This window comes from Myotis daubentonii, chromosome 3, assembly GCF_963259705.1.
Source record: "Myotis daubentonii chromosome 3, mMyoDau2.1, whole genome shotgun sequence".
Taxonomy (NCBI): domain Eukaryota; kingdom Metazoa; phylum Chordata; class Mammalia; order Chiroptera; family Vespertilionidae; genus Myotis; species Myotis daubentonii.
This window is the reverse complement of record NC_081842.1, coordinates 875,764-903,761: the sequence shown is the minus strand read 5'-3', so window position 1 is coordinate 903,761 and position 27,998 is coordinate 875,764. Positions and strand designations below refer to the sequence as shown.

Here is a 27,998-nt window from a genome sequence, read left to right as displayed (position 1 = left end):
ACACAGTCGCCGAGTGGTGGGTCCTGGTTTAAGCCAAGCCCCCTTCTCCGAAGCCTCTGACGGTCTCTGTGTCCTCTGTGTCCGCAGTGACAGGCAGCAGCGGCTTTCTCTCGTCCTTAGAAGCCGGCCGCTCGCTGGGAACAGTTCTGAATCGTATCTCACGTGGCCGCTCTGGGTCCCTGCCGGTGAGGGAGTGATGGATCGCTTTCAGGACGCTCTCCTTTCCGATCGAATCCTCACCTGAGCACACACACAGGGCGTCCCCAAAGATGTACACACAGTTTGAATCCTCATAAAGGCAGTGTTTACTAAGGTACATTTCATTTTCAAAGCCGAGCTGTCAGCTGTGACAGTGTGTGTACATCTTTTGGGGGTGCTCTCTCGCTGTATATGTATTTTAAATTGATTTTAGGGAGAGAAACATCAACTGGTTGCCTCCCACACACGCCCGGACCGGGGATGAACCCACAGCCTGGGCTTGTGCCTGATCTGGAGCTGAACCCGTGACCTCAGGCACCCAGGACGCCGCTGCGACCAGCGGAGCCACCCGGCCGGGCAGGACGCTCTCCTGTTCACCCGCACACCCCTGGTCTGAATTCCTGTGGAAACGGCTCTCCTGGCCTCAGATTGCCGGTAGAATCTACCCTCTGGGCCACATTGAATAGAACTCTTTCGTGGTAACGTAGGGCCTTATTCATGCAACCTCTGTGTCTGCTTGTGGGTGAAGTGTTTATGCCGCTGACGGGGTGGGGGGAGGGCAGAGCCCAGAAGGACCCTTTTCAGAGAGAATCACTGCCCTTGGGGGTCCACAGGGCGTTCCCCACCTTCTGGTTCCAACCTGCATTCCTGGGACGGTGCCTGGAAGGAGACCTGTATGAGTCTGTGTGTGAGTGAGTGAGTGAGTGTGTGTGTATGTGTGTGTGTGTGTGAGTGTGAGTGAGTATGTGTGTAGGGGCCTGTGTGTGATTGTGTGTGTGTGAGTGGGTGTGTGTGTGTGATTGTGTGTGGGAGTGTGTGAGAGAGTGTGTGTGTGTATGTGTGTGTATGAGTGTGTGTGAGAGTGTGTGTGTGGGAGTGTGTGAGAGTGTGTGTGTGTGTCTGTAGGGCTGAGGGAGAGCGCAGGAGACCAGCCCTGGTTGTGGGATGGTTTACAGGTTGTTCCAGCCCCAGGGCTCCGTCCAGCGCCTGTGCTGTGACTGGACGCTGTCGCTCAGGTTCGCTGTGGTCGGGACTCGTGTTACCGGCTGGGCTGCGGGAGAAACGGGGCTGTGTGTGCTGGGGGCGTGCAGGGTGGGACGGCCGAGTGTGGCCGCTGAGAGAGCACGAGGTCATGCCCGCGCCAGGGGGGCCACGCGCTGCGTTTTAGGTGGCTCCCCTCTGCCGGAGGCTGGGCGGGGTGCCGCGCCCACACGGCACCGTCCTCTCAGCCCTCCCTCGCCCCTCCCTCTGCCCGTTACCGGGACCTTCATTCGTGGCAACGTATCCTAATATCGTGTGTGTTTTTCAATATTTTTATTGATGTCAGAGAGGAAGGGAGAGGGAGAGAGAAACATCAGTGATGAGAGAGAATCATGGATCAACTGCCTCCTGCACGCCCCCCACTGGGGATCGAGGCCACAACCGGGCCTGTGCCCTCGACCGGGAATCAAATTCTGGTTATGGGATAATTTATAGGTTGCTGCAGCCTCCTGGTTCATAGGTCAACGCTCAGCCACGGAGCCATGCCAGCTGCGCCTACTCTTGGCTTTTAATTCCTGTATTAAATGCCTGGGAACAGTGAGCAGCCGGGGAGAATGGGCCTGACCAGGTACAAGTCCTGCAGCCGAGCGTCTAACACCGGAGGGGCTGCCTTCCCGCGGGACCGGCTCTTCATTTAGAACAGCGGTTCTCAACCTGGGGGTCGGACGACCCTTTCACAGGGGTCGCCGAAGACCATCGGAAAACACATATGATTACATAGGCGCTCTTTCTGGCACCTTTTGCCGTATCCTCTGCTTCTGTCTTCTTCCCCACAGTCTAGAGCAGCGATTCGCAGTCTTTTTCATCTCCGTTCATCAACTAATTATCAAAACTCTGAGGCACACCAAAAACTCTATTACTTTTCTGCCGATCTGATGAAAAAAAAAAAAAGGTATAATTTTGATTCATTCGCTCCAGACCGCTCTGTGTTGGCTGTTGTTTTTCTGTTTGACAACCGAAGGGAGAGAGAGGAGGCCAGTGCCCTGGACCGAGCAGTCGGCGCTGCCTGGTGTACACACTCTTGGGCGCCATGAAACCTCTGGTCTGAAGCAAGTCTGCTTATTGCAGACAGCTCCTGTGCTCCGGCCGTCATGTAGGCTAGGCGTCCAGTCCACTCTCCTAGGACGGAGTTCCCATCTCCTCCTCCTGTTCCCCTGCCCCCCTGCCCCCCTGCACCCACCTTGCCCGGAGCAGCCTGCCTCTCATTTTCTCTGCCAGGCTGGTCAGTTCCCGAATTTCCCGGAAACCACAGGCCCCGCGGAGTCATTGGGAGCTTGTGGGGTGCCAGCCCCTCAGCCTCGGCTCCTGGTCGACACGGCGGCTCCTTTCTAGTCCTAACTGAGTGGCTTTCCCAGCACCCCCGGCCGCGCTCACTGTGCTGCTTGGAGCGGCAGCTTCCCGTCTTGGACCCTGATTGGATCCCCTGGTGTTGTGTCCCTGTAACGTCACTTTATCCGCAGCCGTGACAGGTGGAGGGGGGGCCTCTGTTCTCTGTTGGCCGAGTGTCCTTAGTCGACAGCTAACGCCTCCAGCTGCCTCTCGGAGACACCCCGGAAACATTCGCCTTTGGTTTGGCATCGATTCCTTGTGGCTACGGGTCACCTCTGGGACGTGGGCGCGGAGAACCCGCCTCGCCCAGGGCAGCTGGTCGGTGCCACGCTGGTAGCGCGTCCCCTGCAGTTAGTGAGGGACACAGACATGCCCCTGCCATGGCCCACGAGCTGAGCCGGGAATCTGTGCCCGAGAGGACCTCGGGGCGCCCTGGAAACCGCCGTGAGGTACACGGGCAGCGAGCTCCAAAGGGAGAGCGTGTGGGAGGAGGGTGGCGAGTGAGTGCAGGAGAGCACACGCTGGCAGCCTCAGAGGACACGCCGCTGCTCTTGCGCCCGGACCGCCGTTAGAAGCGCAGTGCAGCCCGCGGCTGTGTCCGCTAGATGTCCGTGTGTAATTGTACGCCGTTATGTACCTTCCAGGTACTGTGTTACTCGCAGCATTGGCTTTGTTTTTACAGCGTTTACATTTGCATTAAGTCACTCTGAGCACATAGTTTAAAGAATTCAACGAGCTCTTAACACCTCGAGTGAGATTCTCTCTTTCCTTACTGCCCCCCCCCCCCCCCCCCCCCCCCGCCCCAGAGGAACGAGGCTCAACCGGTTTGCCTGGGTGTTTGCTTTTAATCCCTTTGACCCTCATTTCTCATGCACATACTTAGGCTATTTCTTATTTTTTTTTTAATTAAATCTTTATTGTTCAGATTATTACATTTGTTCCTTTTTTTTTTCCCCCCATAACTCCCCTCCTCCCAGTTCCCGCCCCACCCTCCGCCCTCACTCCCCACCCACTGTCCTCATCCATAGGTGCACGATTTTTGTCCAGTCTCTTCCCGCATCTCCCACACCCCTTTCCCCCCCAAGAATAATCAGTCCATTCCCTTTCCATGTCCCTGATTCTATTATAATCAACAGTTCATTCTGTTCATCAGATTATTTATTCACTTGATTCTTAGATTCACTTGTTGATAGATGCATATTTGTTGTTCATAATTTGTATCTTTACCTTTTTCTTCCTCTTCCTCTTCTTAAAGGATACCTTTCAGCATTTCATATAATCCTGGTTTGGTGGTGATGAACTCCTTTAGCTTTTCCTTATCTGTGAAGCTCTTTATCTGACCTTCAGTTCTGAATGATAGCTTTGCTGGATAAAGTAATCTTGGTTGTAGGTTCTTGGCATTCATCACTTTGAATATTTCTTGCCACTCCCTTCTGGCCTGCAAAGTTTCTGTTGAGAAATCAGCTGACAGTCGTATGGGTATTCCCTTGTAGGTAACTGAGTTTCTTTCTCTTGCTGTTTTTAAGATTCTCTCTTTATCTTTTGCTCTTGGCATTTTAATGATGATGTGTCTTGGTGTGGTCCTCTTTGGATTCCTTTTGTTTGGGGTTCTCCGCGCTTCTTGGACCTGTAAGTCCATTTCTTTCACCAGGTGGGGGAAGTTTTCTGTCATTATTTCTTCAAATAGGTTTTCAATATCTTGGTCTCTCTCATCTTCTGGCACCCCTATAATTCTGATGTTGGTACGCTTGAAGCTGTCCCAGAGGCTCCTTACACTATCCTCGCATTTTTGGATTCTTTTTTCATTTTGCTTTTCTGGTTGGATGTTTTTTGCTTCCTCGCATTTCAAATCATTGACTTGATTCTTGCGCTCCTCTGGTCTGCTGTCGGGCGTCTGTATAATATTCGTTATTTCAGTCCGTGTATGCTTAATTTCTAGTTGGTTCCCCAATATAAGATCGAGGGTCTTATTAGTTTTCATGTAGATCTCATTAAGTTTATCGGCAGCTTCTAAACAGTTCTTGAGAGACCTTAAAAGTGTGGTTCTGAACTCTATATCTTCCATTGACAATTTTGTCCTGTTTCTTTGTCTCCGCATTTTGTTATGCTTCCTTGGTGCACCCCCTAGTGGTCTTTGTTCGCAGTCTTATAGATAAATCTTGATTGTTGTAGCTAATTCCAGGGAGGGTTTGACCTCCAGGCCAAGTGGCTATGAGAATCAGCTGTGTCAGCAGTGAGAGAACTTCTGTCCTCTAGGGAGGTGCTAATCTAGCCTTTGCCTGAGGCTATCCGGCAAATGGTTCTGCGCTGGGCTTGGGCGGGGCGGGTCGCACAGGATCAACAGGGTGGGCGGGAGAGAGCAGTTATGGCGGCTCTCAGTCCTGTCCCCAGGGGCTCTGCCTCTCTGAGTCCCAGCACCCGCTGCAAAGCTCGGAGAGAAAGCTGCACTCGCTCTGACCGAAGCCAGACAGTCCCGCTTCTCCCGTTTGAGTCTGGGTCCCTAAAGACTCGCCTGGATCTGGTGCTCAGAGTCTGCGACTCCCTCCCGATTGAAAACAACAACCGGGCCCTCCGCCGCCAGCCCGCTCCGCACACTCCGCACCTCAGAATTTGACTTCAGCACTGCGCCTCCTCTGAGTGTCCGTGTGCGTTTCTCTTTCCTCCTAGTTGTAGGACTTCCACTCAGCCAGCGTTCCTGTGGTTCTGGGTGATGTCCCTTCCGTTTTTTGGTTTCACTTTTGAAGTAGTTGTTCAAAGCAGCAAACTCCGGCGTTAACCTATGCCGCCATCTTGGTTCTCTCCGGCTATTTCTTATTTGACTTTAGACACTAGCTCCTGACTTTCTGTTCTGATGATTAACACTTGGCTGCAGATCACAGCTGCCCCTCCCCCTCCTGCGTGTCATCGTGTGAACATGTAGGAAGAGCTCCTTTTAGGATCGGCCCATCAGGAAGGGCTCGTTCCGATGGCCTAAGAGGTGTCCCCCTCCCCCCGCAGACCACCAGCCAGACGGAGCTGGAGAACTGGATCACCGCCATCCACTCGGCCTGCTCGGCCGCCGTCGCCAGGCACCACCACAAGGAGGACACGCTCCGCCTCCTCAAGTCGGAGATCAAGAAGCTGGAGCAGAAGATCGACATGGACGAGAAGATGAAGAAAATGGGCGAGATGCAGCTGTCGGCCGTCACCGACTCCAGGAAGAAGAAGACCATCCTGGACCAGGTGATGGCTCGGGGGCCTCCCACTGCGGCCGCGGCCACGTGCAAATGCAAATACTGTGTTTGTTCCCGTTCTGTATTTTACTTCAGGATAAGATAGGCGCCGTGTGCACAGGAATTTGTTCATAGTTTTTTTTTAAACTGTAGTCCGGCCCTCCAACGGTCTGAGGGACAGTGAACTGGCCCCCTGTTTAAAAGTTTGAGGACCCCTGCCCTAGACTCACATGCTCCATCTAGACCAGCGGTTCTCAACCTCGGCTGCACATTAGAATCCCCTGGGAATCTTTTTAAAATCCTGATTTCTGGGCCTCATCCTCCAGAAATTCTGTTTCTTTGTTATGGGGTGAGGCTACAACATTAGTAACAAAGAAACAGAATTTCCGGAGGATGAGGCCCAGAAATCAGGATTTTAAAAAGATTCCCAGAGGATTCTAATGTGCAGCCAAGGTTGAGAACCACTGCTCTAGACTCACACTCTCCTGGGTCAGGCGGTCGCTCTCCTGGCTCAGGCGATGGCCCTCCTGGGTCAGGTGGTTGCTGTGATCGGCCTCCTGAGTCAGGTGGTCGCTCTCCTGGGTCAGGCGGTCGCCCTCCTGGGTCAGGCGATTGTTCTCCTGGGTCAGGTGGTTGTTCTCCTGGGTCAGGTGGTTGCTGTGATCGGCCTCCTGAGTCAGGTGGTCGCTCTCCTGGGTCAGGCGGTCGCCCTCCTGGGTCAGGCGATTGTTCTCCTGGGTCAGGTGGTTGCTGTGATCGGCCTCCTGAGTCAGGTGGTCGCCCTCCTGGGTCAGGCGGTCGCTCCCCGTCTGACTTGTGTGGAATCCCAAGCTCTCGAGCGGCTCTCAGCTCCCTCCTCTGTCTGCTGTGGCCACCGGGACCCAGGCTGCTCAGTTCTTCCCGTGACGGGCAGTTTCCTCGCTGTTGCTTATGGTCGATTGTCAGGAGCTGGCGGAGCGGGAAGGAGGCCGAGAGGGACGAAGCCGTCCGGGTGTGTGCTGGGCGTTATCGGGGGTCAGGGCTCAGCGGTGGGTCCCCTCTGGACTCCGCAATAAACGTAGGGTTCTAGATGTAGGTGGGCCCGGATACCACCTTCAAGAGTGGGTATTTCCTTTTGGAATGTATTTTTATTGATTTCAGAGGACGGGAGAGGGAGACAGAGAGATAGGAACATCAATGGTGCGAGAGAATTGTTGATCAGATCAGTCACCTCTGCACGCCCCACACTGGGATGGAGCCCACAACCCGGGCAAGCGCCCTGAGCGGGAATTGAGCTGTGACCTCCTGGTTCATAGGTCGATGCTCAGCCACTGAGCCACGCTAGCAGGCAGTTTTTTCTTTTTAATCCTCACTCGAAGATATTTTTCCTGTGTTTAGATAGAGTGGAAGGGGTGGGGGGAGGGAGAAAGGTAGAGAGAGAGAGGAGAGAGAGAGAGAGAGACATCAGTGTGAGACACATTGATTGGTTGCCTCCTCCATGTCTCCTACTGGGGATGGAGCCCACAACCCGGGCCTGTGCCCTGACCGGAATCGAACCTGTGACCTCCTGCTTCGTGGGTTGACACTCAGCCACTGAACCATGGCTGCTGGGCTCCAGTCTTCCTCTTACATGATCTTATTTGATGTCACATCAGCTTTAGGGGCTAGGTCTTATTTTGCCCTAAACCATGAGGAACTTCTGTGGTCTACCTGCAGGGGGAACTGTGTCCCCCAGGATTGGGCCGGTCCCATCCCATGTTCCCACGCCCCACCTGGTCCTCTCCACACCCACCTGTCCCCACACCACGTGGGGTGTTTGCTCTGCTCTTCAGCTCCCCTCTTTCCTCTTCTCCTCGTCCTCTGTGAGAAGCCAGCCCTTGTAGGTCACCTAATCCCCGGGCTGGACCCCCGTTTTCACTTCCTCCTGGTTTGGGCCCCGAGCCCGGTGCCGAGGCCCCTGTAACGCTGCAAACGCGAGCCCCCGCCCGGGGACACTGGACCTCGTGACCTGTTTCCGTTTGTCGTGCTGAATTCACGGCCCACGTCTGTGCGGAAACCACGCGGGCTGTGAAGGCAGGCACCCTCCCCTGCCGGCACCTGAGAACGTAGGGGACCCTCTGCACCCCCAGGATGGACTCCGGGGCCTGGCAGCGGGGGTCTGTGGCGCCCGTGCGGGATGAAGCGCAGCGCGGCCCCCTCCCTCACGCCCCCGCGGGTCCCCACAGATCTTCGTCTGGGAGCAGAACCTGGAGCAGTTCCAGATGGACCTGTTCCGCTATCGCTGCTACCTGGCCAGCCTGCAGGGCGGCGAGCTGCCCAACCCCAAGCGGCTGCTCGCCTTCGCCAGCCGCCCCACCAAGGTGGCCATGGGGCGCCTGGGCATCTTCTCCGTGTCGTCCTTCCACGCCCTGGTGAGTGGCCGGCGGCTGTGGGAGGGGCTGGGTCAGCGCGTGGAGGTGGGTCCCGCTTTCCGCCGCGTGAGCCTGGGGGTGGGGGGCGGGGTGGGCAGGTCTTCCCTGACAGCCGGAAGGTTCCTGCTCCCGCCCCTCGGCGGGCTGGTGGTCGTGCCGAGACGTGTGGCACCGTCTTAGGAGGCCTTCGCGGGCAGTGTTCGCTGGTAGCGCCTGCGCCCACAGGCAGGGTCACGTTTTAACCCAACGCGCATGTACATGTTTTGTGCTAATCCTCAGCCGAGGACATTTTCCCATTGATTTCTAGGGAGAGTGGAGGGAAGGAGAGGCACAGAGAGAGGAACGTCGATGTGAGAGACACACATCGATTGGGTGCCTCCTGCACGAGCCCGACTGCGGGATGTGCCCTTGACCGGATCGAACCGGTGACCCTTCAGTCCAAGGGCTGACACTCTATCCACTGAGCCTGACTGGCCAGGGCCCAGGTACACTTTTTGTGTGTTTTTAAAAATATATATTTTTGTTGATTTCAGAGAGAAGGGAGAGGGACAGAGAGAAACATCCATGATGAGAGAGAATCATGGACCGGCTGCCTCCTGCACGCCCCACATTGGGGATGGAACCCGAACCCTGCGTGTGCCCTGACCGGGGATCAAACCTGACCTCCTGGTTCATAGGTCAAAGCTCAACCCCTGAGCCACGCCAGCCTGGCCCAAGCACATATCTTTTTATTTTAACCTTACGGAAACGGTCTCTCTCTCTCAATGGCAAGTGGAGACATCATACATGTCTCTCTCTCGTGCAAACTCACAGTATGTGTTGGACGCAGATCTCCCTGGGGACCCCCTTCTCACTCTCGGTCGTGGTCAGTGGCAGATGGGAACGGGAGTCTCCCTCCGATATTCTTGTCTGGGCTGCTGGCACCTTGCACACAGCACTCTGGGGTTTAGTTCCTTTTTTTTTTTTTTTTTTTTTAAACAAAACACAGCTTTCAGTGTCCTTCCTTCCGCCTGAACCAGGGCACCCTGTCGTGGACCCCCGGCTCTCCTGTCTCCTGCCTTCTTCCCGCTGACCCGGCACCTCCCTGCGCGGGAGGGGGGCGGGTCCGGGGACCCCTCCCCCCCAGTCCTGGGCGCGCAGACCTGCCGCTTCTCTCCTGAGCGAGGTCACCGCCCATGGGCTCGCTCCGCGGGGCCTCTGATGGGCGGGGGTGGAGCTGGGGACAGTGGTCAGGTGTCCGAGGAGGTGGTTTGTGGAAACGGGAGGAAGCGGAGCGGAAGGGATGGACTCGCGGGCACCGGCGCGCCGCTCGGGTGTCTGTGCTGACCCGGCAGCGGCGTCCACTCGGAAGGAGCCGCTCTGTGGGGTTCTGGTTCGGGTTCGGGGGAAGCGCGGAGTGTGGTCCGTGTGACCCGGGGCACGCGGTCCAGCCTGGCTGGGCGTCTGGCTGAGACGCAGCCCGTGATCTGTGACTGTTTCGTGTCCGGACGGGTGAGTCGGACACGGACGAGTCGCCCGCCGTCCATGGACACTCGGGTCCAGGGTGGGCCGGGTGCCTGGGCCGTGGGCTCCGGGGTGGGGGGTGGGGGTGCCGGCTGGTGTGACGAGTGCTGGCGCGGGAGGGTGCGATGGTGGGTCCCTGGGGGATGGCCAGCACCCGACGCCGCCCCGCTGTCCGGCGCCCCGCAGGTGGCCGCCCGCACCGCCGAGACGGGCGTGAGGCGGCGCACGCAGGCCATGTCGCGCTCCACCAGCAAGCGCCGCAGCCGCTTCTCCTCGCTCTGGGGCCTGGACACCGCCTCCAAGAAGAAGCAGGGGCACCCGAGCATCAACCAGGTGGGCGGGGGGCGGGTCTAGCCCGGGCCACGCCCTCCATGGCCCCGCCCCGCCCCATGCCCCGCCCTCCCATCTGCCCTCCGCGCCCCGCCCTACAGGGCCCCACCCCCGCACCCCGCGCCCCGCCCCCCAGCCCTGCGGGGTTCTCACGTGGGCTGTGCGGGTTGCAGGTGTTCGGCGAGGGGCCCGAGGCGGTCAAGCAGGCGCTGGAGGAGGCCTTCGACGACGCCGTCCCCGATGACAAGGTAACAGCCCGTCTGTCCTGCAGCGCCGCCTCCGGGTAAAGCCGGTAAAGCGGCGCCCTCAGCTCTCTAAGGGCCGCGGTGCTGGCGGGGTTCAGGGTGGAGCGTGGCCAGGCAGCCCTCAGGCTTGGGGGGGTCGTGGGGGCTCCATCCTGAGTCCAGAGGGAACGGGCCCCGAGCGGAGGCTTCGTGCCTCGCGAACCGTGTTCTGGGCGTCGGGTGCGGAGTGCGCCCCCCACCCCCACCCCGCCCCCGCGGGCTCTGCGGCCCCACTAAGTGCCAAGGGCCCTTCTGAGCGAAGGTTCGTCCCAAAAAGCGCACTTGCCTCGCAAGACGAGCGTTCGGCTGGGGAGTCACAGCTGCGCCCGCTCGTGCGTGGACTCGGGGCTTTCGGGCGCTCTGAGCGGAGAATAACGAGCGTCGGTTTGTTTTCCAGGCCCCTTTGTAGCCTCTGTACATGGACACCCGAGCTCTTAGACCCCCACAGTGATGCGCAGCCTCTGGTTGGGGTGCTCTGGGGTTGCGGCAGCCTCACGGGCACCCCGTTCTCAGCCTCAGAATCAGCATGAGAACCTGAACGCGGGGTGTCCTGAGCCTCAGGCGGGGGGAGGGTAGACGGCGGCGGCCTCAGGAGGCCCCCACAGGCGTCCTGCATTCACCCCAAGGTGCTGCCTCCTCTCCCTGCCCCGCCCCCCCCTCCCCAAGGGGAGCGGCCGTCTCCCAGGTCGGGTTGAGGCCCTAGTCGGGCTGAGAGGACGCTGCTCGTGCCCAGGCACCCGGCCCCCCCTCCTCAGGCTCCCCGGCCGTCGCAGCCTGTGCGCCCTGAGCTCCCGGGGCCTGAGCGGGCGCGATGCTCTTGCCAGGGCTCCGCTCTGAGCTTGACGTGGTTGATGGGAGAACCAGTGGCTGAGCTGAGCCAGTGGATGGGTTAGCCCCCTCCCTCCCTCCTTCTCCCGTTTTCTTTCCTTTCTCCCTAGGTTCCTTCTGAATTTCCCAGCCTCTCTTTCCTGCTTGCCCGCCTGGGGTGTCCTGGGCCAGGTGTGAGGTCTGAGGGACCCCCCCCCCCCAACAGCGCTCCTTTCTCTGTACTTCTTCCTCCCCGGGCGCGGCGTCTGCACTGGGCCCTTCTCGGGACTAGGAGGCCCTGTGCCCTGGGGTCGGAGTCACTGTCCCCACGGCGGCCGCCCGGCTGACTCTCCCTGTTGCAGATGGAGAAGGAGATGGTCTTGCCCATCGCCCACCAGCAGAACCCCGACTGTGACATGTGGGTCCATGAGTATTTCACGCCGTCCTGGTTCTGTCTGCCCGACAACCGGTCCGTGCTGACGGTCGTGCGGCCTGGAGACTCCGCCCGGGACACGCTGGAGGGAGTCTGCAAGGTGAGGCCCTGGGGGCGTCCTGGGGAGCAGAGGCCCAGGGGTTACCTCCGCAGCTGGCGATGCGGGGCCGGGCGGGGCTCCCACATGCAGGGCCGTGTGCGTGCCGGGTTCGCACATGGTGGTGGTTCACGGTGTCTGCCACACCTGAGAGTTTTTCCCTGTGATTCAGTGACGGTTACGGAAATAACTATGGGATGTTCTTAGTTTGGCCTTAAAAACCTATTGGGGGGGAGGGCAGGAGAAGTAAAAAGAGTATAAACACGTGGAAAATGAACCTCACGGAGGTGGAAGTAACTGTCATCAGCAGAGCTTTTGGGGGGAAGAGACCTTACATTTCACACGTCTATAGAAGCAGAGACTGATGTCATGAACGCTGGGGTCCCCGTCGCTGGGGTCCCGTCGCTGGGGTCTGTAATGATCAAATTCTGTTTCCTTTACTCACTCCCACCCCAGCTCTGGGTTATTCTGGAAGCAAATCCCAGGCTCGTTCTCTTTATCTACCGTGCACTTGGGATGAGTCTCCAAAATAAAAGGATGTTTTTAAATGAGTCCATTGAAGCATTTCCTGCCCACGATGCACTGTGTGCTGAAGAGCACTGTCCTCTCTTTTCCCTTCTTTTTTTAAAAGATATTTTTATTGATGTCAGAGAGGAAGGGAGAGAGAGAGAGAGAGAGACATCAGTGATGAGAGAGAATCATGGACCGGCTGCCTCCTGCACGCCCCCCACTGGGGATCGAGCCCGCAACCTGGGCCTGTGCCCTGACCGGGAATTGAACCCCGACCTCCTGGTTCATAGGTCGACGCTCAACCCCTGAGCCACACAGGCCAGGCCCCCCATCTTGAACGCACATGAGGGTTGTGTATGAAACCACTCTTGCTTTTTCTGCAACCTTCGTCCGAAGATGAGTTTTTAGACACAGGAAACCCGCCGGCCGGTCTGGGCCCGGAGGAGGCCTGGGAGCCGAATCCCCGGCTTTCCCCGATTGTTCCTCTGGGCGAGCCGTCCCGCGTCAGGCTTTCCCACGCTCCCCTCCGGCCGCCTATGTATATATATTTCCATATATATATATGAATATAGATAGGAATATAGATAGGAATATATATACTCCTATCTAATAAAAGAGAAACATGGTAATTAGCGTGTAATCATGTGTACGTGTAATCACGTCCATGTAATTCCCTGTGTGTGTGTGGAATTACGTGGCGGCTTCGTTGCTCTGACGGTGGGTCTTTAAACTTGTCTTTACTGTTGAAGGCGTTGCCGGTGCCCCTTCCCATGGCCCCTGGCCGGACGGGTTTTGTTGCGAATCCCGAGGTAAAGGCTCCAAGGGCTCAGGTCGGCCGAGTGCATCGCCAGGTGCCCACGGGGCGCGGCCTGTGTTCCGTGAGAAGGCGCTGACGTTCGGGTGTAGGTGCAGAGCCTCCGGGACAGTGGACACTTATCCCGGGACCGGACGCCGTGTCCTGGGAAACGCGCCCCCTTTTCCCACCGAACATCTCTCCTTCTCCTTTGTCCGCGCAGACGCACCAGCTGGACCCGGCTGCCCACTACCTGCGGCTGAGGTTCCTCGTGGAGAACAGACTGCAGGTCTACGTGCCGCAGCCCGAGGAGGACGTGTACGAGCTGGTAGGCCGCCGCCGTCCGGGCCCTCCGCGCAGGGGCGTAAATCCCAGGGGCGCCCGTGCGGGTGGTGGCTGGGGAGGGGGAGCGGGTTCTGACCTGCATGGCCCTCGTTCCTTCGGAGTGCGGCTCCTGGGACAGCCCTGCGGGTCCCAGCCTCTCCGCGGGTGCAGCGCCCCCTGTCTATGCGGGGAGCCCGTGCCCTGGCACAGCCGGCCCAGAGCCGCGGGGACGCGATCCGCTCTCCCTGTAGCCCGCCAGGCGTGGTTTTCAGTTGGCGACAGACCTGCTGGCTCTGACTTCATTTCTGTGTGACTCTCCCCGCACGCTGGAACCCACGGCCGCGTCCTGTCGCGGGAAAGAGCTGCCGCTTGCTTCTGTGTCCCAGCCTCTCGTAGTGACGTTTAGACAGATCCCGGCCGTCACCTGTGTCTGCGTTTCTTTGTCCGAGTCTGTCCCACACCCGGGTCTCTATCGGCTCTAACGACGTGGCGTTGGCAGGAACACGAGGGGACGCTATTCCAGGGTCCTGTCAGAGTGGAAGTGACGGTTCACACAGTAGGAGCCCAGGGAACGTTGTCATGGTAACGGCACTGACGCATTCCTTCTTGGCGGTGTCAGTCCCAGGAGAGGATGTGGGAGCCGGGCCCCCCCCCGCCCTGGAGTTTGTGCTCCCCTCTGCGCGAGTCGTTCCTGGGGCCACGGCTGCGGGCGTGGACGTGCGCCTGGTGACGCGTCCCCGTGGGGGGTGGGGGGGTCACCATGGAGAGCAGAGCCGAGAGCCGGAGCCGGAGCCGGGCCTCCCTCTGGGAAAGGGGACGTGCGTGGCCGGCACTGAGTGGGGTTCTGTGCAGCCAGCGCTGTGGACGCCCGCTTAACGCCCGCCGGTCGCCAGCCGAGTGCGTTCGGCCCGTGGGTGCGGCCGCGGAGCAGCCCTGCTGGGTGGTTCTTGTGTCTCTCAGGGCTCTTTCTTGCGCTGAGTTTAGTCTAAGGAAGTGGGGCTCGGGCCTGTGTCGTTCTAAACCAGCGGTTCTCAACCTGTGGGTGGCGACCCCTTTGGCGGTCGAACGACCCTTTCACAGGGGTCGCCTAAGACCATCCTGCAGATCAGATATTTACATGACGATTCATAACAGTAGCAACATGACAGTGATGAAGTAGCCACGAGATAATGTTATGGTTGGGTCACAGCATGAGGAGCTGTATTTAAAGGGCCGGAAGGTGGAGAACCGCTGTTCTAAACGAATCGTCTCTCAAACCAGGTACCAAGCAGGAGCCACCAGGCAGGGACAGGCCCGTGCCCACTGGGCCGCGGGAAAACCGTGGTTGTTGCGACGGCGACACGCTGCCCCCTGGGCAGAGCGGGCTCGAGGCCCAGCGTCAGGTGAAGGCCCAGCCTTTTGTGGGCGTTCAGTGGTGTGACGAAACGCACCGTAAACTTCATATACTTGGTATTTATAGTTTTGGTGACCGTGTTTTTGAGCTAAAGATTAGTGTCACAACAGATTCTTTTCGAATTTCAGAATTTATCTGCATACGTAAATGTTGGAATTATCCAATAGAACCCCATCGAGGTGTGCCCTTCACACTGCATTTGGGGGAAGTTGCGTTGAATTCGGGTGTCCAGCGAGCGGCTGTGCGTTCAGTTCCTCATCCCCCCATCTCCCTCGCCCCCTCCCCCCAGCTCTCCACTCGCCGCCTGTCAGGTGCCCCAAAAAGAGGGCGGAGAGGAACGGGCGTCCCCCCTCCTCGCCGGCATCCAGTCCTTTCCAAACGCATGACCGTGCTGTCCGAGCCGGCCCCCGAGGCTGCTGCTCAGGGCCCTGCACAGCCGGACGGCATCTCCAAACGCCGTTACTTTTATTGTTTTTTCCAACACTCATCCCCCACTGGCCGCGATCTCTGAGCCTCTGGCACATGGATGTTTTTGGAGCTTTTGTCATGGATTGTGGACATGGCCGTGGGCCTGCGCACCTGCAGGGGTGCTCTCTCCGCTGTTAAAGGGCCCCGTCCTGCAGGGGTGCTCTCTCCACTGTTAAAGGGCCCGTCCTGCAGGGGTGCTCCCTCCGCTGTTAAAGGGCCCCGTCCTGCAGGGGTGCTCCCTCCGCTGTTAAAGGGCCCGTCCTGCAGGGGTGCTCTCTCCACTGTTAAAGGGCCCCGTCCTGCAGGGGTGCTCCCTCCGCTGTTAAAGGGCCCGTCCTGCAGGGGTGCTCCCTCCGCTGTTAAAGGGCCCCGTCCTGCAGGGGTGCTCTCTCCACTGTTAAAGGGCCCCGTCCTGCAGGGGTGCTCCCTCCGCTGTTAAAGGGCCCTGTCCTGCAGGGGTGCTCCCTCCGCTGTTAAAGGGCCCGTCCTGCAGGGGTGCTCCCTCCGCTGTTAAAGGGCCCGTCCTGCAGGGGTGCTCTCTCCACTGTTAAAGGGCCCCGTCCTGCAGGGGTGCTCTCTCCACTGTTAAAGGGCCCCGTCCTGCAGGGGTGCTCACTCCGCTGTTAAAGGGCCCTGTCCTGCAGGGGTGCTCCCTCCGCTGTTAAAGGGCCCGTCCTGCAGGGGTGCTCCCTCCGCTGTTAAAGGGCCCGTCCTGCAGGGGTGCTCTCTCCACTGTTAAAGGGCCCCGTCCTGCAGGGGTGCTCTCTCCACTGTTAAAGGGCCCCGTCCTGCAGGGGTGCTCACTCCGCTGTTAAAGGGCCCGTCCTGCAGGGGTGCTCTCTCCACTGTTAAAGGGCCCCGTCCTGCAGGGGTGCTCTCTCCACTGTTAAAGGGCCCCGTCCTGCAGGGGTGCTCCCTCCGCTGTGAAAAGGGGGCCCGTCCTGCAGGGGTGCTCTCTGCTGTGAAAAGGGGGCCCAAGGTACCTGGGAATGAGTGAAGACCAAGGGCGAGGGCGGAACTTTGAGTGACTGTCCGTGCGATGATTGTCACAGACACAGGAGAACGAGCCGACCGGTTAATTGCAGTGAAACCTCTGACGTGTGAGCTGCACACGCCTCTCCTCTCCTCCCTGGAGAGCTGATTCTGGTTCACACTGAGTTCCCTGGGTCTCGGTGGTGTCATCCAGGGGCTGAAAGAGGTGTCCCCACCTAGACGGGGTGTCCCCCAAGCACGTGACCGCACCGTGACAGCGGTGGTCAGTTTGAGTGCCGTGTAGTTCAGGAAGCACGGCCTTCGCAGCTGTGCGGGGTGTGCCCTTTGGGGGACACCCTGTATAACCGTCGTCTGTTTCGTGCTGTAATTCGTCCACCTGTCTGTCCTGCCGTGAACTTCGGGGCAGGTTCGCACGTGCACGGAAGGGACCGGAAGCACCGGGACCTCCTGTCTCCGGGCCCCACGCAGGACCGGTGCCTCTCCCTGGTCCTGCACGCTGTTAGATGTTTGTTGAGCTCACTCATTCCTACTGAGGGACTTGGGCGATCACGTGGGGAAGTGCCGGCACCCGGCATTGGAGCCACAGCTCCGCCCCCGTGGCGTGCGCCCCGCCACGCCCGCTCCCGCCCAGCGGCTCCCGAAGGGTCACTGCTCCCCATGCGCGGTTTCCGATGGGAACGCGGCTCAGGGCGGGCATGCGAGCGACAGGTCGCCGCCTGGGTGCGGGAGGGGCTCAGCGCGCCCGGGGTGTGGCGAGGAGAAAGATTCACAAAGTGAGGCAGCCCCACACCGCCATCGCTAACGGCCTGACGGCGCCCTGTCGTTCCAGCTGTACCAGGAGATCGAGATCTGCCCCAAGGCCACGCGGAGCCTGCAGGTGGAGAAGTCGGACGCGGCCGGGGACAGCTACGGTGCGTGCGAACCCGCGGTCTTCGGTGACTCCCTCGTGGGAGCCGTTCCCCCGTGAACGTGGGTAAAATGCCTGGGGCCGGGTCAGGCCACAGCCCGTCCGGGTTCTGGGCACAGCAAGGGAGCCACAGGGATGGCTCAGTGGATGGAGCGTCGGCCTGTGGACCCAGGGTCCCGGGTTCGATTCCAGTCAAGGGCATGTACCTCGGGTGTAGGCTCTTCCCTGACCTGGGCACATGAAGGAGGCAACCAGCCGATGTGTCTCTCTCATGTCGATGTTTCTCTCTGTCTCTCCCTCTCCCTTCCACTCTCCCTAAAATCAATGGAAAATGTCTTCGGGTGGGGGAGGATTGATAACAACAACAACAAACAGGAATCTCCGTGGTGCGGCCAGGACGCGCGCTGCCCATCTCACAGCTGTAACCCCGGGCGCGCTGTGGCTACAGGGACTGGCTGTGCTGGGAGTGGATAGCTCTGTTAGGATGCACCCCGATTCTGAGGGGAGTTCGTCTTCCTCGCCCCAAAGCATGCAGAACCCCGTCCCCCACAGGACAGGTCAGAGGGGTCCCCGAGGCGACCCTCACACTCGCCGCCGCACGGCGAGGGCCCACACACGGGGCGTGGGCGTGGGCGCGGCCACGGGGGTGATTCATCCAGGACGTCCGCACAGGGTCTAGCAGATGAGAGAGACGTGCTCTCCTCTGAGGGGCAGGCAGGGACACCTGGGTCAGTTTGACTCGCGGATAAAATCAGTTTTATTTGAGGGGGGCTTCTTGACCCCCCACCCCCACCCCCACCCTCAAACACACACAGAAATAACCTGGAAGCTAGAAGTTGCTGTAAGAATGGAGTTCAGGATAAGAGGATGCAATGACATCTTTGCGCCCTGGCTGGTGTGGTCAGTTGGTTGAAAGGCGTTCTGTGTACCCAGAGGTCACGGCTCGATTCCGGTCAAGGGCACATGCCCGGGTTGCAGGCTGGAACCCCAGTAGGGGGTGTGCAGGAAGCAGCCGATCGATGTTTCTCTCTCTCTCTCTCTCTCTCTCGCCCCCTTTCTCTCTCAAATCCATAAAAACATGTGTTTTTTAAACATGAGGTCGTTGGAACACCCGCAGGGCGTGGCCTCGTTCTCCATCTGAGGCAGCCGCTACCCGCGTGGGCGGGGCTGTGGGTCGTGTGGCCCGCGTGGGCGCTGTTTCCAGGACCTGCAAACAAAACAAAGAACATGCTGGTTATGACTCGGCCCGCCCTCTCGGGGACGCTCCGGCCCGGCCCGCGTTAGTTCTGTTTTGTCACTTGCCTGTTGTGTGAGCCGCTGTGCTCTGCCCGGCCCTCAGCCGGGTCGCTGCCTGAAGGGTTGTCCCCCCAGAGCCGAGCTGTGTCCACGTCACGGTGGCCTTGGTTCCACGCGGTCCCCTTTGCAGTTCCGCCCGAGTGTTCTTCCCGAGGGAAAGCGCGTGTCCCGGGCTGCCATTGGCCAGGGAGGATGTACGTGAGCGTGGAGGTGGCCAGGACTGGGAGCCCAGGCCGCTCAGCACGCAGTGTTTGGGGCATGTTCTGCCCTTTGTCCTGAAGGGTCAGCCACGCCCAGGACTGGCCCCTCGTGGCTCTGAGCTCAGGACCCCGGCCACGGGCAGGCTCACCTGACACGTGCAGTGTGAGACCAGCCGGGTTCGTGGGAGGTTGGATTTGGAGGGAGTGGCTGCTGGACGCCCTTTGCAGAGTTTTAACGATGAGAGCAGTGTCCACGGGCAGCATGTGGGGTCGCGCACACCTGTGACCTCCGGGGATGAGACGCGCTGAGGGTGAGACCCAGCCGAGGGGAGCGAGGGCTGTGCTGAGGAGGAGGCTGAGGATGGGGGGGGGGGGTGGCCGCGCCAGGCGGGACCGACACCCTGGCCTCCGGTGGAGTTGGCAGCCGTGTGCAGAGCGAGGCGGGAGGTTAGTGTTGGTGGGTAGTGACGTCTGTTACCTGAACACGCACTTTCCTGCTTCGTGAACGGCGAGCGGGAAACGCCGAGGCTCCGATCTGCACACAGAAGCCCCGACAGACCAGCCCGCGTGCGCCGTGCGCCCAGGTGACCCCGCTGTCTCTGTCCCAGGCTTCTCCCTCTCCTCCGTGGAGGAGGACAGCGTCCGAAGGCTCTACGTGAGCAGCGTGAGGGACACGGGGCTGGCGGCCAAGAAAGGTGGGTCTCTGTGTTCTGCCTGCCTGTCTGCCTGTCTGCCTGTCTCCCTGTCTCCCTGTCTCCCTTTCTCCTGTCTGCCTGTCTCCTGTCTACCTGTCTCCCTGTCTCCTGTCTACCTGTCTCCCTGTCTCCTGTCTGTCTCCCTGTCTCCCTGTCTGCCTGTCTCCCTATCTGCCTGTCTGCCTGTCTCCCTGTCTCCTGTCTCCCTGTCTCCCTGTCTGCCTGTCCGCCTGTCTCCCTGTCTCCTGTCTGTCTCCCTGTCTCCCTGTCTGCCTGTCTCCTGTCTACCTGTCTCCCTGTCTCCTGTCTGTCTCCCTGTCTCCCTGTCTGCCTGTCTCCCTGTCTCCCTGTCTGCCTGTCTCCCTGTCTCCTGTCTCCCTGTCTGCCTGTCTGCCTGTCTCTCTGTCTCCCTGTCTCCTGTCTGTCTCCCTGTCTCCCTGTCTGCCTGTCTCCTGTCTCCCTGTCTTCCTGTCTCCTGTCTCCCTGTCTTCCTGTCTCCCTGTCTCCCTGTCTCCCGTCTCCCTATCTCCCTGTCTCCCTGTCTGCCTGTCTGCCTGTCTCCCTGTCTGCCTGTCTGCCTGTCTCTCTGTCTCCCTGTCTCCTGTCTGTCTCCCTGTCTCCCTGTCTGCCTGTCTCCCTATCTGCCTGTCTGCCTGCCTTTCTGTCTCCCTGTCTCCCTTTCTCCTGTCTGCCTGTCTCCTGTCTACCTGTCTCCTGTCTGTCTCCCTGTCTCCCTGTCTCCTGTCTCCCTGTCTCCTGTCTCCCTGTCTTCCTGTCTCCCTGTCTTCCTGTCTCCCTGTCTCCCTGTCTCCCGTCTCCCTGTCTCCCTGTCTCCCTGTCTGCCTGTCTGCCTGTCTCCCTGTCTGCCTGTCTGCCTGTCTCTCTGTCTCCCTGTCTCCTGTCTGTCTCCCTGTCTCCCTGTCTGCCTGTCTCCCTATCTGCCTGTCTGCCTGTCTGCCTGCCTTTCTGTCTCCCTGTCTCCCTTTCTCCTGTCTGCCTGTCTCCTGTCTACCTGTCTCCTGTCTGTCTCCCTGTCTCCCTGTCTGCCTGTCTCCTGTCTCCCTGTCTCCCTGTCTCCTGTCTCCCTGTCTCCTGTCTCCCTGTCTCCCTGTCTCCCTGTCTCCCTGTCTCCCTGTCTGCCTGTCTCCTGTCTACCTGTCTCCCTGTCTCCTGTCTGTCTCCCTGTCTCCCTGTCTCCCTGTCTGCCTGCCTCTCTGTCTCCCTGTCTCCCTTTCTCCTGTCTGCCTGTCTCCTGTCTACCTGTCTCCCTGTCTCCTGTCTGTCTCCGTCTCCTGTCTCCCTGTCTGCCTGTCCGCCTGTCTCCCTGTCTCCTGTCTGTCTCCCTGTCTCCTGTCTGTCTCCCTGTCTCCCTGTCTGCCTGTCTCCCTGTCTGCCTGTCTCCCTGTCTGCCTGTCTCCTGTCTCCCTGTCTCCCTGTCTCCTGTCTGTCTCCCTGTCTCCCTGTCTGCCTGTCTCCCTGTCTCCTGTCTCCCTGTCTCCCTGTCTGCCTGTCTGTCTCTCCTAAATTGCCTCTGGGTTTCCTCTAGTGGTGAGTGAGAAAGATCTGCCCAAATTCTCTGTAACGAGTGTGTGAATACGTGTCATTGAAAACCCAGGGAATATGGATGATATTCCACACACTCAGGTGTGTCAGGAATGTCATAATCTCAGATTTAAAAAATATATATATATTACTGATTTCAGAGAGGAAGGCAGAGGGAGAGAGAGATAGAAACACCAGTGATGAGAGAGAGTCATCGATTGGCTGCCTCCTGCATGCCCCCCACTGGGGATCGATCCCGCAACCTGGGCATGTGCCCTGACTTGCATTTGAACTGTGACCTCCCGGGTCATGGGTTGATGCTCAACCACTGAGCCACGCCGGTCGGCCTGGGTCCTCCTGCAGCAGAACTTCAGGAGGGAGGACCCTCTGTGCTCCATCCACGCTGGTCAGAGCCGACAGGGCCGCCCTGGGCTGCACGGCCGTCCGAGCAGGCGCTGTGGCCGCCACCTGTGGAGCAGCCTCTGCAGGAGCAGAGAAGCGGGGTCCGCGTGCAGCCCGGCCCCTGGGGAGCAGAGCCCTTCTCGCCGAGCCCGCCTGCGCCCTCCTGGGGGCCGCCTCCCCGCCTCTTTCCCTGCAGGGAGCCTTCTCACCAGACTTCCTTCCCCTGACCGGTCCTTCGGGCTCCCGCCCTCTCATACTTCTGGAATGTTCTTTCACTAACTGACTGACCTGCCCCGGCCCGTCACGCTTCCTGTTCTCCGAGGCCCGGCGGCTCCTTTGGGCCCCGAACGTGGGCAGCGTTCCCACCTGCTTTCAAAGGCAGCAGCCTCTTCAGGGACTTTCCACGAGGCCCTGATGTGGTTACAAAAAACACACAAAACAGCAAAAATGATCCTAGCGACTCGGCGGGCCCTCGGCCCCAGACGTGCCTGCAGCAGGCCGGCCTCCCTGCCACCGCGGAGTGTGCGGCCCACAGACGCGGGGACGGTCCTCGCGCCCCCGGGTGTGGCCCAGGCGTCCACACAGTGACTGGAGGGCGCGTCTCTGTTCCCCCTCGAGGCAGCGTTTGTGGGGAGACGTCGGCAGGCGCTTGGGGCCCACGGACTCGGGGAGTAGATTTCTCCAGATGGTGTTCAGGCCAGGGCCGCGCCGGGCAGGGCAGGCGACCCCACGCCTGGAGCCTCCGGGCCTGGGGCCCTGCACCTGCTCCCTTCGGGGCACCGTCTGTGCGGCAGGACTTGGGGTGCAGCCTCCCCCACCCCCTCCCTGGCTGTGCCGCTGCCTCTGTGTGAAACTCAACTTTTCCATCACGTTGCAGGCCTGAAGGTGGGAGATGAGATTCTCGAGATCAACAATCGCGTGGCCGCCACCCTGAGCCCCGCGGCCCTCAGGGACTTCCTCTCGCAGCCCAGCCTGGGCCTCCTGGTGCGGACGCGCCCCGAGCTGGAGGGGGGCGCCCTGCTGCTGGGGAGCCCGCCCCACCGTGCCGACGGCCCCACCGAACCCGGCCAGAGCCCCCTCGCCTTCCTCCCCAGCAGCCCAGGTAAGGCTGCGACCTGCAGCGTGTGGCCGCGTGCGGAGCTGGGGCGCCTGTGACAGGGACCGGCTGCTCTGTGCCGCAGGGACGGGGTGCCGCAGGGACGGGGTGCCGCAGGGATGGGGTGCCACAGGGATGGGGTGCCGCAGGGACGGGGTGCCGCAGGGACGGGGTGTGGGGAGGAGCCGGCGGAGCCTGTGCTTCCTGTGGCGCTGCTGCGGGCAGGTGCTCCTGTTCTGGGGAGGACTGTTTAGCCACACTCCTGCCTGCCCCACGTGGAGGGCGTCCCCCCTGCTGCTCTCACCGGTCGTTTTGGAGAAAGATGAGTGGACAGAGGCCGCCGCCTCGGGGCTGTGGACCGAGATAGGGACACGGAAGTGCCAGGAGCCACGGGAGGGGCTGGGGCTGTGAGCCCTCCGCCCGCCGTCCACGTCCCCACCGTCCACGTCCCACCCCAGCCCCGCAGCCCACGCCCGCTCCTGAGCGACAGAGGACGCTTGATGCCCGAGTAGACGGGGCTCTGACCCTTATTGGTCCTCTTTTTTTTTTTTACATTTTTAAAAATATATATTTTATAGATTTTTTTACAGAGAGGAAGGGAGAGGGACTGAGAGTTAGAAACATCGATGAGAGAGAATCATCGATCAGCTGCCTCCTGCACACTCCCCACTGGAGATGTGCCCACAACCAAGGTACATGCCCTTGACTGGAATCGAACCCAGGACCCTTCAGTCCGCAGACCGACGCTCTATCCACTGAGCCAAACCGGTTAGGGCTGGTCTTCTTGTCTCTTGGGGTGTTTGCCTCAGAGTCCCCAAGGGTGAGCCCTGCCCGCCCCACCTGCTGCCCTCCTTCCTGGGGACACCTTCCCTCCAGGGGGAGCTGTGTGAATGCTCCTGCCCCGGAGGCCTTCCTGGGGCCCCCGGGGTGCACCCCCTGCTCTGGATCCCCGGGCGCCCAGAGGGGCCTGTACGGGACCCTGTCCCATCACCTGTCCCTCAGGTGTGTCTGCGTGCGGCCTGTCTTCTTCCGGGGGCTCCCGGGTGAGAGGGTCCCGACCACCCCGTTCTGGAGTTGGGCTCCATTTCATAGGCTGGGGTTTTGAATTTATTTTCTTTTAAAAAGTTGGGTTAAAGAGAAAAGTCTTCAGTTTCAAAATCTGAGTGTAGGCAGCACCCGGGCGCTCGGGAGGCTTCCGAAAATCAGGCGCTTTTTACTGTTGACGGCCTTGACCTGTGACATCATTGTGGTCATTGTCCGCCCGCGGTCGTCACACCTGCAGGATGTGTGTGACCCCTGAGCCCTGGGCCTTTAATGTGCGGCCGGGACCTGGCGCTGTTCCTCCCTGTGACCACGAGGGGGTAGGCGCGGCCGGAGGTCAGGCTGGGGGGGTCAGGCCGCCGGAGGTCAGGCTGGGGGGGTCAGGCCGCCGGAGGTCAGGCTGGGGGCGGTCAGGCTGGGGGGGGTCAGGCTGCGGGGATCAGGCCGTGGGGGTCAGGCTGCGGGGGGGTCAGGCTGCGGGGTCAGGCCGCGGGGGTCAGGCTGCGGGGGGGTCAGGCTGCGGGGTCAGGCCGCGGGGGGGGGGTCAGGCTGCGGGGGTCAGGCTGCGGGGGTCAGGCTGGGGGGGGTCAGGCTGCGGGGGTCAGGCCGCAGGGATCAGGCCGCGGGGGTCAGGCCGCGGGGGTCAGGCTGCGGGGGGGTCAGGCTGCGGGGTCAGGCCGCGGGGGGGGGGGTCAGGCCGCGGGGGTCAGGCTGCGGGGGTCAGGCTGGGGGCGGTCAGGCTACGGGGGTCAGGCCGCGGGGATCAGGCCGCGGGGGTCAGGCTGCGGGGGGGTCAGGCTGCGGGGGTCAGGCCGCGGGGGTCAGGCTGCGGGGGGGGTCAGGCTGCGGGGGGGGGTCAGGCTGCGGGGGGGGGTCAGGCCGCGGGGGTCAGGCTGCGGGGGGGGTCAGGCTGCGGGGGGGGGTCAGGCTGCGGGGGGGGGGGTCAGGCTGCGGGGGGGGGTCAGGCTGGGGGGGGTCAGGCTGCGGGGGTCAGGCCGCGGGGGTCAGGCTGCGGGGGGGGTCAGGCTGCGGGGGGGGGGTCAGGCTGGGGGGGGTCAGGCCGCGGGGGTCAGGCTGCGGCAGAGTGTTTACGGCAGGAGCCCTCCGGGGCTCAGGGGTGGGAAGCAGACGTTGGCGGGCAGCCTGTGGCCAGCTCCGGCCTGGGGCGTGTTTTTTGTAAACAGCCTGATTGGAACCCAGTCCTGGGGTCACTTACGTCTCGTCTGTGGCCACTCCCCCGCGACCCCGGCCGGTGGAGGAGCTGACAGGACAGGGGCTGGTGCCTGCGAAGTTGCAAACTGACCCTTTGCGGGGAGAGCTGGCCGACCCCAGGCCACTGCGGCCAGCGGTCCCCAGGCCGCTCCCGTGAGGAGGGCGCTGGTGTCGTGTATTTTACCTTTAAAGGCTGTGGGTATGCACTTTGCAACTTTAAACTTTTTATTAAAGTTTAAGGAAATATATATTTTTATTGATGTCAGAGAGGAAGGGAGAGGGAGGGAGAGGTAGAAACACCAGTGATGAGAGAGAATCTCGGACCAGCTGCCCCCTGCACGCCCGACCTGGGGATGGAGCCGCAGCCGGCCGGTGCCCTGACGGGGAATCAACCATGGCCTCCTGGTTCCCAGGTCGACGCTCTGCCACTGAGCCACACCCGCCGGGCACAGATTTCTTCATAACATTTTAAAAATAAAACACGTATTTCTGTATCGGCACCTGATTTAGACACATGTGTGGCTGTGGACCTGCCGGCGTTTCAGAATGAGCCACTGACCTTTCCTCGTCACGTTACCTCCTCCGGACAGACACGCCCCTAGGGCCGGTGTGGATGGACTTTCCTCCAGGCCAATGTCCTGACTGACCGTTGGGTGCCCGCTGTGCGCGGGCATCGCGGTCCCGTCCTCACACCCCCACGGGGCGCCGGGCTTGTTCTGTAACCGCTTCGTCGTTAAGACTCTGCCGTGGTCCCGCCCCTTCGAGCCGCGCAGCCGGTCAGGAATACAGCATTGGGGGGGGGGTTCTCGTAGGTTCTATGGCCGCACCACCAATCAGTCAGTTCCGGAGGAGTTCTCCGTGCTCAGCCCCGCAGACCAGCGGGGAGTGAGGGGTGGGCCTGGGGGAAGCACCGCCTGGGCCTCCCTCTCCCTTCTCGCTGCCACTTCCGGTCCCTGCTGGCCGCTCCCCGGTCCCTGCTGGCCGCTCCCGGTTCCCGTTGGCCGCTTCCGGTCCCCGCTGGCCGCTTCCGGTCCCCGCTGGCCGCTCCCTGGTCCCCGTTGGCCGCTTCCGGTCCCCGCTGGCCGCTCCCCGGTCCCCGTTGGCCGCTCCCGGTCCCCGCTGGCCGCTTCCGGTCCCCGCTGGCCCCTCCCGGTTCCCGTTGGCCGCTTCCGGTCCCCGCTGGCTGCTTCCGGTCCCCGCTGGCCGGGAGAGGCGGGAGGCAGGTGCGTGCACAGGATGGACAGCAGAGGGAGGCCCCGAGCTGAGCAGAGAGCGCGGGGCCTGCACACAGCCGGCCGCCCCGCACGCAGGACAGGACGCGGCTGGGGCAGGGCCCGTGGGCGCACCTGTGCGGGCGGACGGTCCCAGGACGGCAGGTGGAGGGTGACGCAGAGCCCCCTTCAGGGCCCGCGCGGGTGTCCCAGCCTCGGCGGAGGGAGGGCCCGAGTGCCCCGAGCCCAGCGGGGCCACCCCGTCTTCCAGGGCGGAGGCCGCAGGCTCGCCGGTCCTCCCGGAGCCTGTCCGCCCGTGTGAGCAGCGCTCGGGCGGGTGTGACCCAGAAGCGCCTCTGGGCCGGCAGGCTCTGCCCGGTAACCCGCGGCCGCTCCCTTTTTCTTACTGGAGGACATCTTTTCCATTGGTTTTTTTCTTTTTAAGAGCGAAGGGCCCTGGCCGGTTTGGCTCAGTGGATAGAGCGTCAGCCTGTGGACTGAAGGGTCCCAGTTTCGATTCCGGACAAGGACACAGGCCTGGGTTGCGGGCTCCATCCCCAGTGTGGGGCGTGCAAGAGGCAGCCGATCAGTGATTCTCATCATTGGTGTTTCTATCTCTCTCTCCCTCTCCCTTCCTTTCTGAAATCAATAAAAATATAAAAAAAAAAGAGCAGAAGGGTGTTGGTGGGGGGAGAGCGAGAAAGAGAGAGAGACAGAGAGAAGTATTGCTCTGAGAGAGACATATCGATTGGTTGCCTCCCCACTTGCCCCGCCCTGAGCCAAGGAGGGGACCTGTAACGCAGGTACGTGCCCTTGACCAGGAATTGAACCCACAACCCTTCGGTGCACAGGCTGGTGCTCTAACCACTGAGCACACGGGCCAGGCTGTGGCTCCTTTTTGCTCTCTCTGCCCCGTCTCTGCTCAGCCTGCAGCCAGCAAGTTGTCTGATGAGTTTACGAGTCGCACCCACTGACAGCACCTCCTTCCCAGGTGGGAGGGGTGAGGCTCAATCCCAGACGGAGCTGGCCCTTCACAGTCGCGGGGGGTGGGGAGGGCACAGCTGGGTGGTCCTGAAACTCCTGGTGATTCTAACGCTCAGCCGGGATGGGGCCATGACCCAGGCCACCAGCTACTCGCAGAGCTTCAGTGTATGAATTTGGGGGGGGGGCCCATAACTATCATCATAGTCTACTAGAGGCCCGGTGCGTGAAAATTCAAGCGGTTCCTCAGCCCAGCCTGCGCCCTCTTGCAGTCTGGGAGCCCTCAGATGTCCCACTGATGGCTTAGGCCAGGGGTGGGCAAACTTTTTGACTCGAGGGCCACAATGAGTTCTTAAACTGGGCTCAGAAGAAGGAGCTGCGGCCGTGTTGCCCGACGTTGCCATGTTAACGCTGCTGCTGGTGAAGGAGCGGAGGGGAGAGCAAGAGAACCCTCCGCTCTTTTGGCTCCGCGGGCCGGACAGAACAGCCGAACGGGCCGTAGTTTGCCCATGGCTGGCTTAGTCTCATCCCCAGATCGCCGTCCCCTCCCTCTGCCCGCTGCCACCCGCCTGGGCTGGCCTGGCGCCACCCGCTCACTGGCTCCGCCCCCTGTCCACCTGTAGTTCTGCCGTTCAGTCGATTTGCACATTAGGCTTTTATTATATAGGATAAGTAATAAAAACATGCCATCCTATTAAACAGTGACGGTAGCAGCACCAACACAAATGATGAACGCTAACCCTGAGCCGAGGGTGTGGAACTGGCACTTGGCGGGTGTGACGATGCGTTCTCTCTGGGAGTGGACGCCCGCCCCTCACGGGCTGACCTGTGGGGGTCACTGTCCCGTCCCCCCACATCCCTTCTGCTTCCGTCCCACAGGGCCCGGCCTGGGCGGTGCGCAGGGCAGCGGTGCGGAGCCCGCCCCCGCGGAGGCTGAGGGGCTGGACCCCGAGTCCTCGGATGACACGGACCTCAGCAGCAAGGTGAGAGCTTTTCATTTTCACCTCCCGCATCCCGGCCTCCTCTGCAGCTGGATGTGGCGGACGCCCCCTCCACGGGGCCCAGGAGTCCCACTTGGGAGATGCCGCTAAATAATTCTCAGAACCCAAGGTGGCCTCGCTGACAAGCCCGTCGGCGGGAGGCAGGCACAGCTGTCACTGGGTGAAGTCCGACTCATCCCCTCTCGCTGTGCGGCTGGGTCAGCTCCGTGGTCTGTGACTCGTGGTTTCTGCCGTGAGCTTCTGCGCCTCGTGCCAGCTTTGGTTAGAAGTGAGCCTCTTAGCGTGGCTCAGCGGTTGAGCGTCGACCTA

At 60.9% G+C, this 27,998-nt stretch overlaps 1 protein-coding gene across 14 annotated transcripts in view; it reads left to right on the top strand.

The window, feature by feature from the left end:
- Nucleotides 1–27,998, top strand: part of TIAM1 (TIAM Rac1 associated GEF 1) — a 167,911-nt gene that overhangs the window by 114,555 nt on the left and 25,358 nt on the right. For 8 of the 14 annotated variants that reach the window (XM_059686301.1, XM_059686296.1, XM_059686290.1 and 5 more), the window contains 10 exons: nucleotides 5,566–5,790; nucleotides 7,985–8,170; nucleotides 9,860–10,006; nucleotides 10,177–10,251; nucleotides 11,457–11,627; nucleotides 13,151–13,255; nucleotides 16,935–17,016; nucleotides 19,117–19,203; nucleotides 22,025–22,249; nucleotides 27,568–27,671. In XM_059686301.1, the coding sequence (XP_059542284.1) occupies nucleotides 5,566–5,790; nucleotides 7,985–8,170; nucleotides 9,860–10,006; nucleotides 10,177–10,251; nucleotides 11,457–11,627; nucleotides 13,151–13,255; nucleotides 16,935–17,016; nucleotides 19,117–19,203; nucleotides 22,025–22,249; nucleotides 27,568–27,671 (1,407 nt within the window). Of the gene's footprint in view, nucleotides 1–5,565; nucleotides 5,791–7,984; nucleotides 8,171–9,859; nucleotides 10,007–10,176; nucleotides 10,252–11,152; nucleotides 11,176–11,456; nucleotides 11,628–13,150; nucleotides 13,256–16,934; nucleotides 17,017–19,116; nucleotides 19,204–22,024; nucleotides 22,250–27,567; nucleotides 27,672–27,998 lie in introns of those variants that run through there. The other 6 variants (XM_059686299.1, XM_059686302.1, XM_059686293.1 and 3 more) reach the window with 5 other exon arrangements.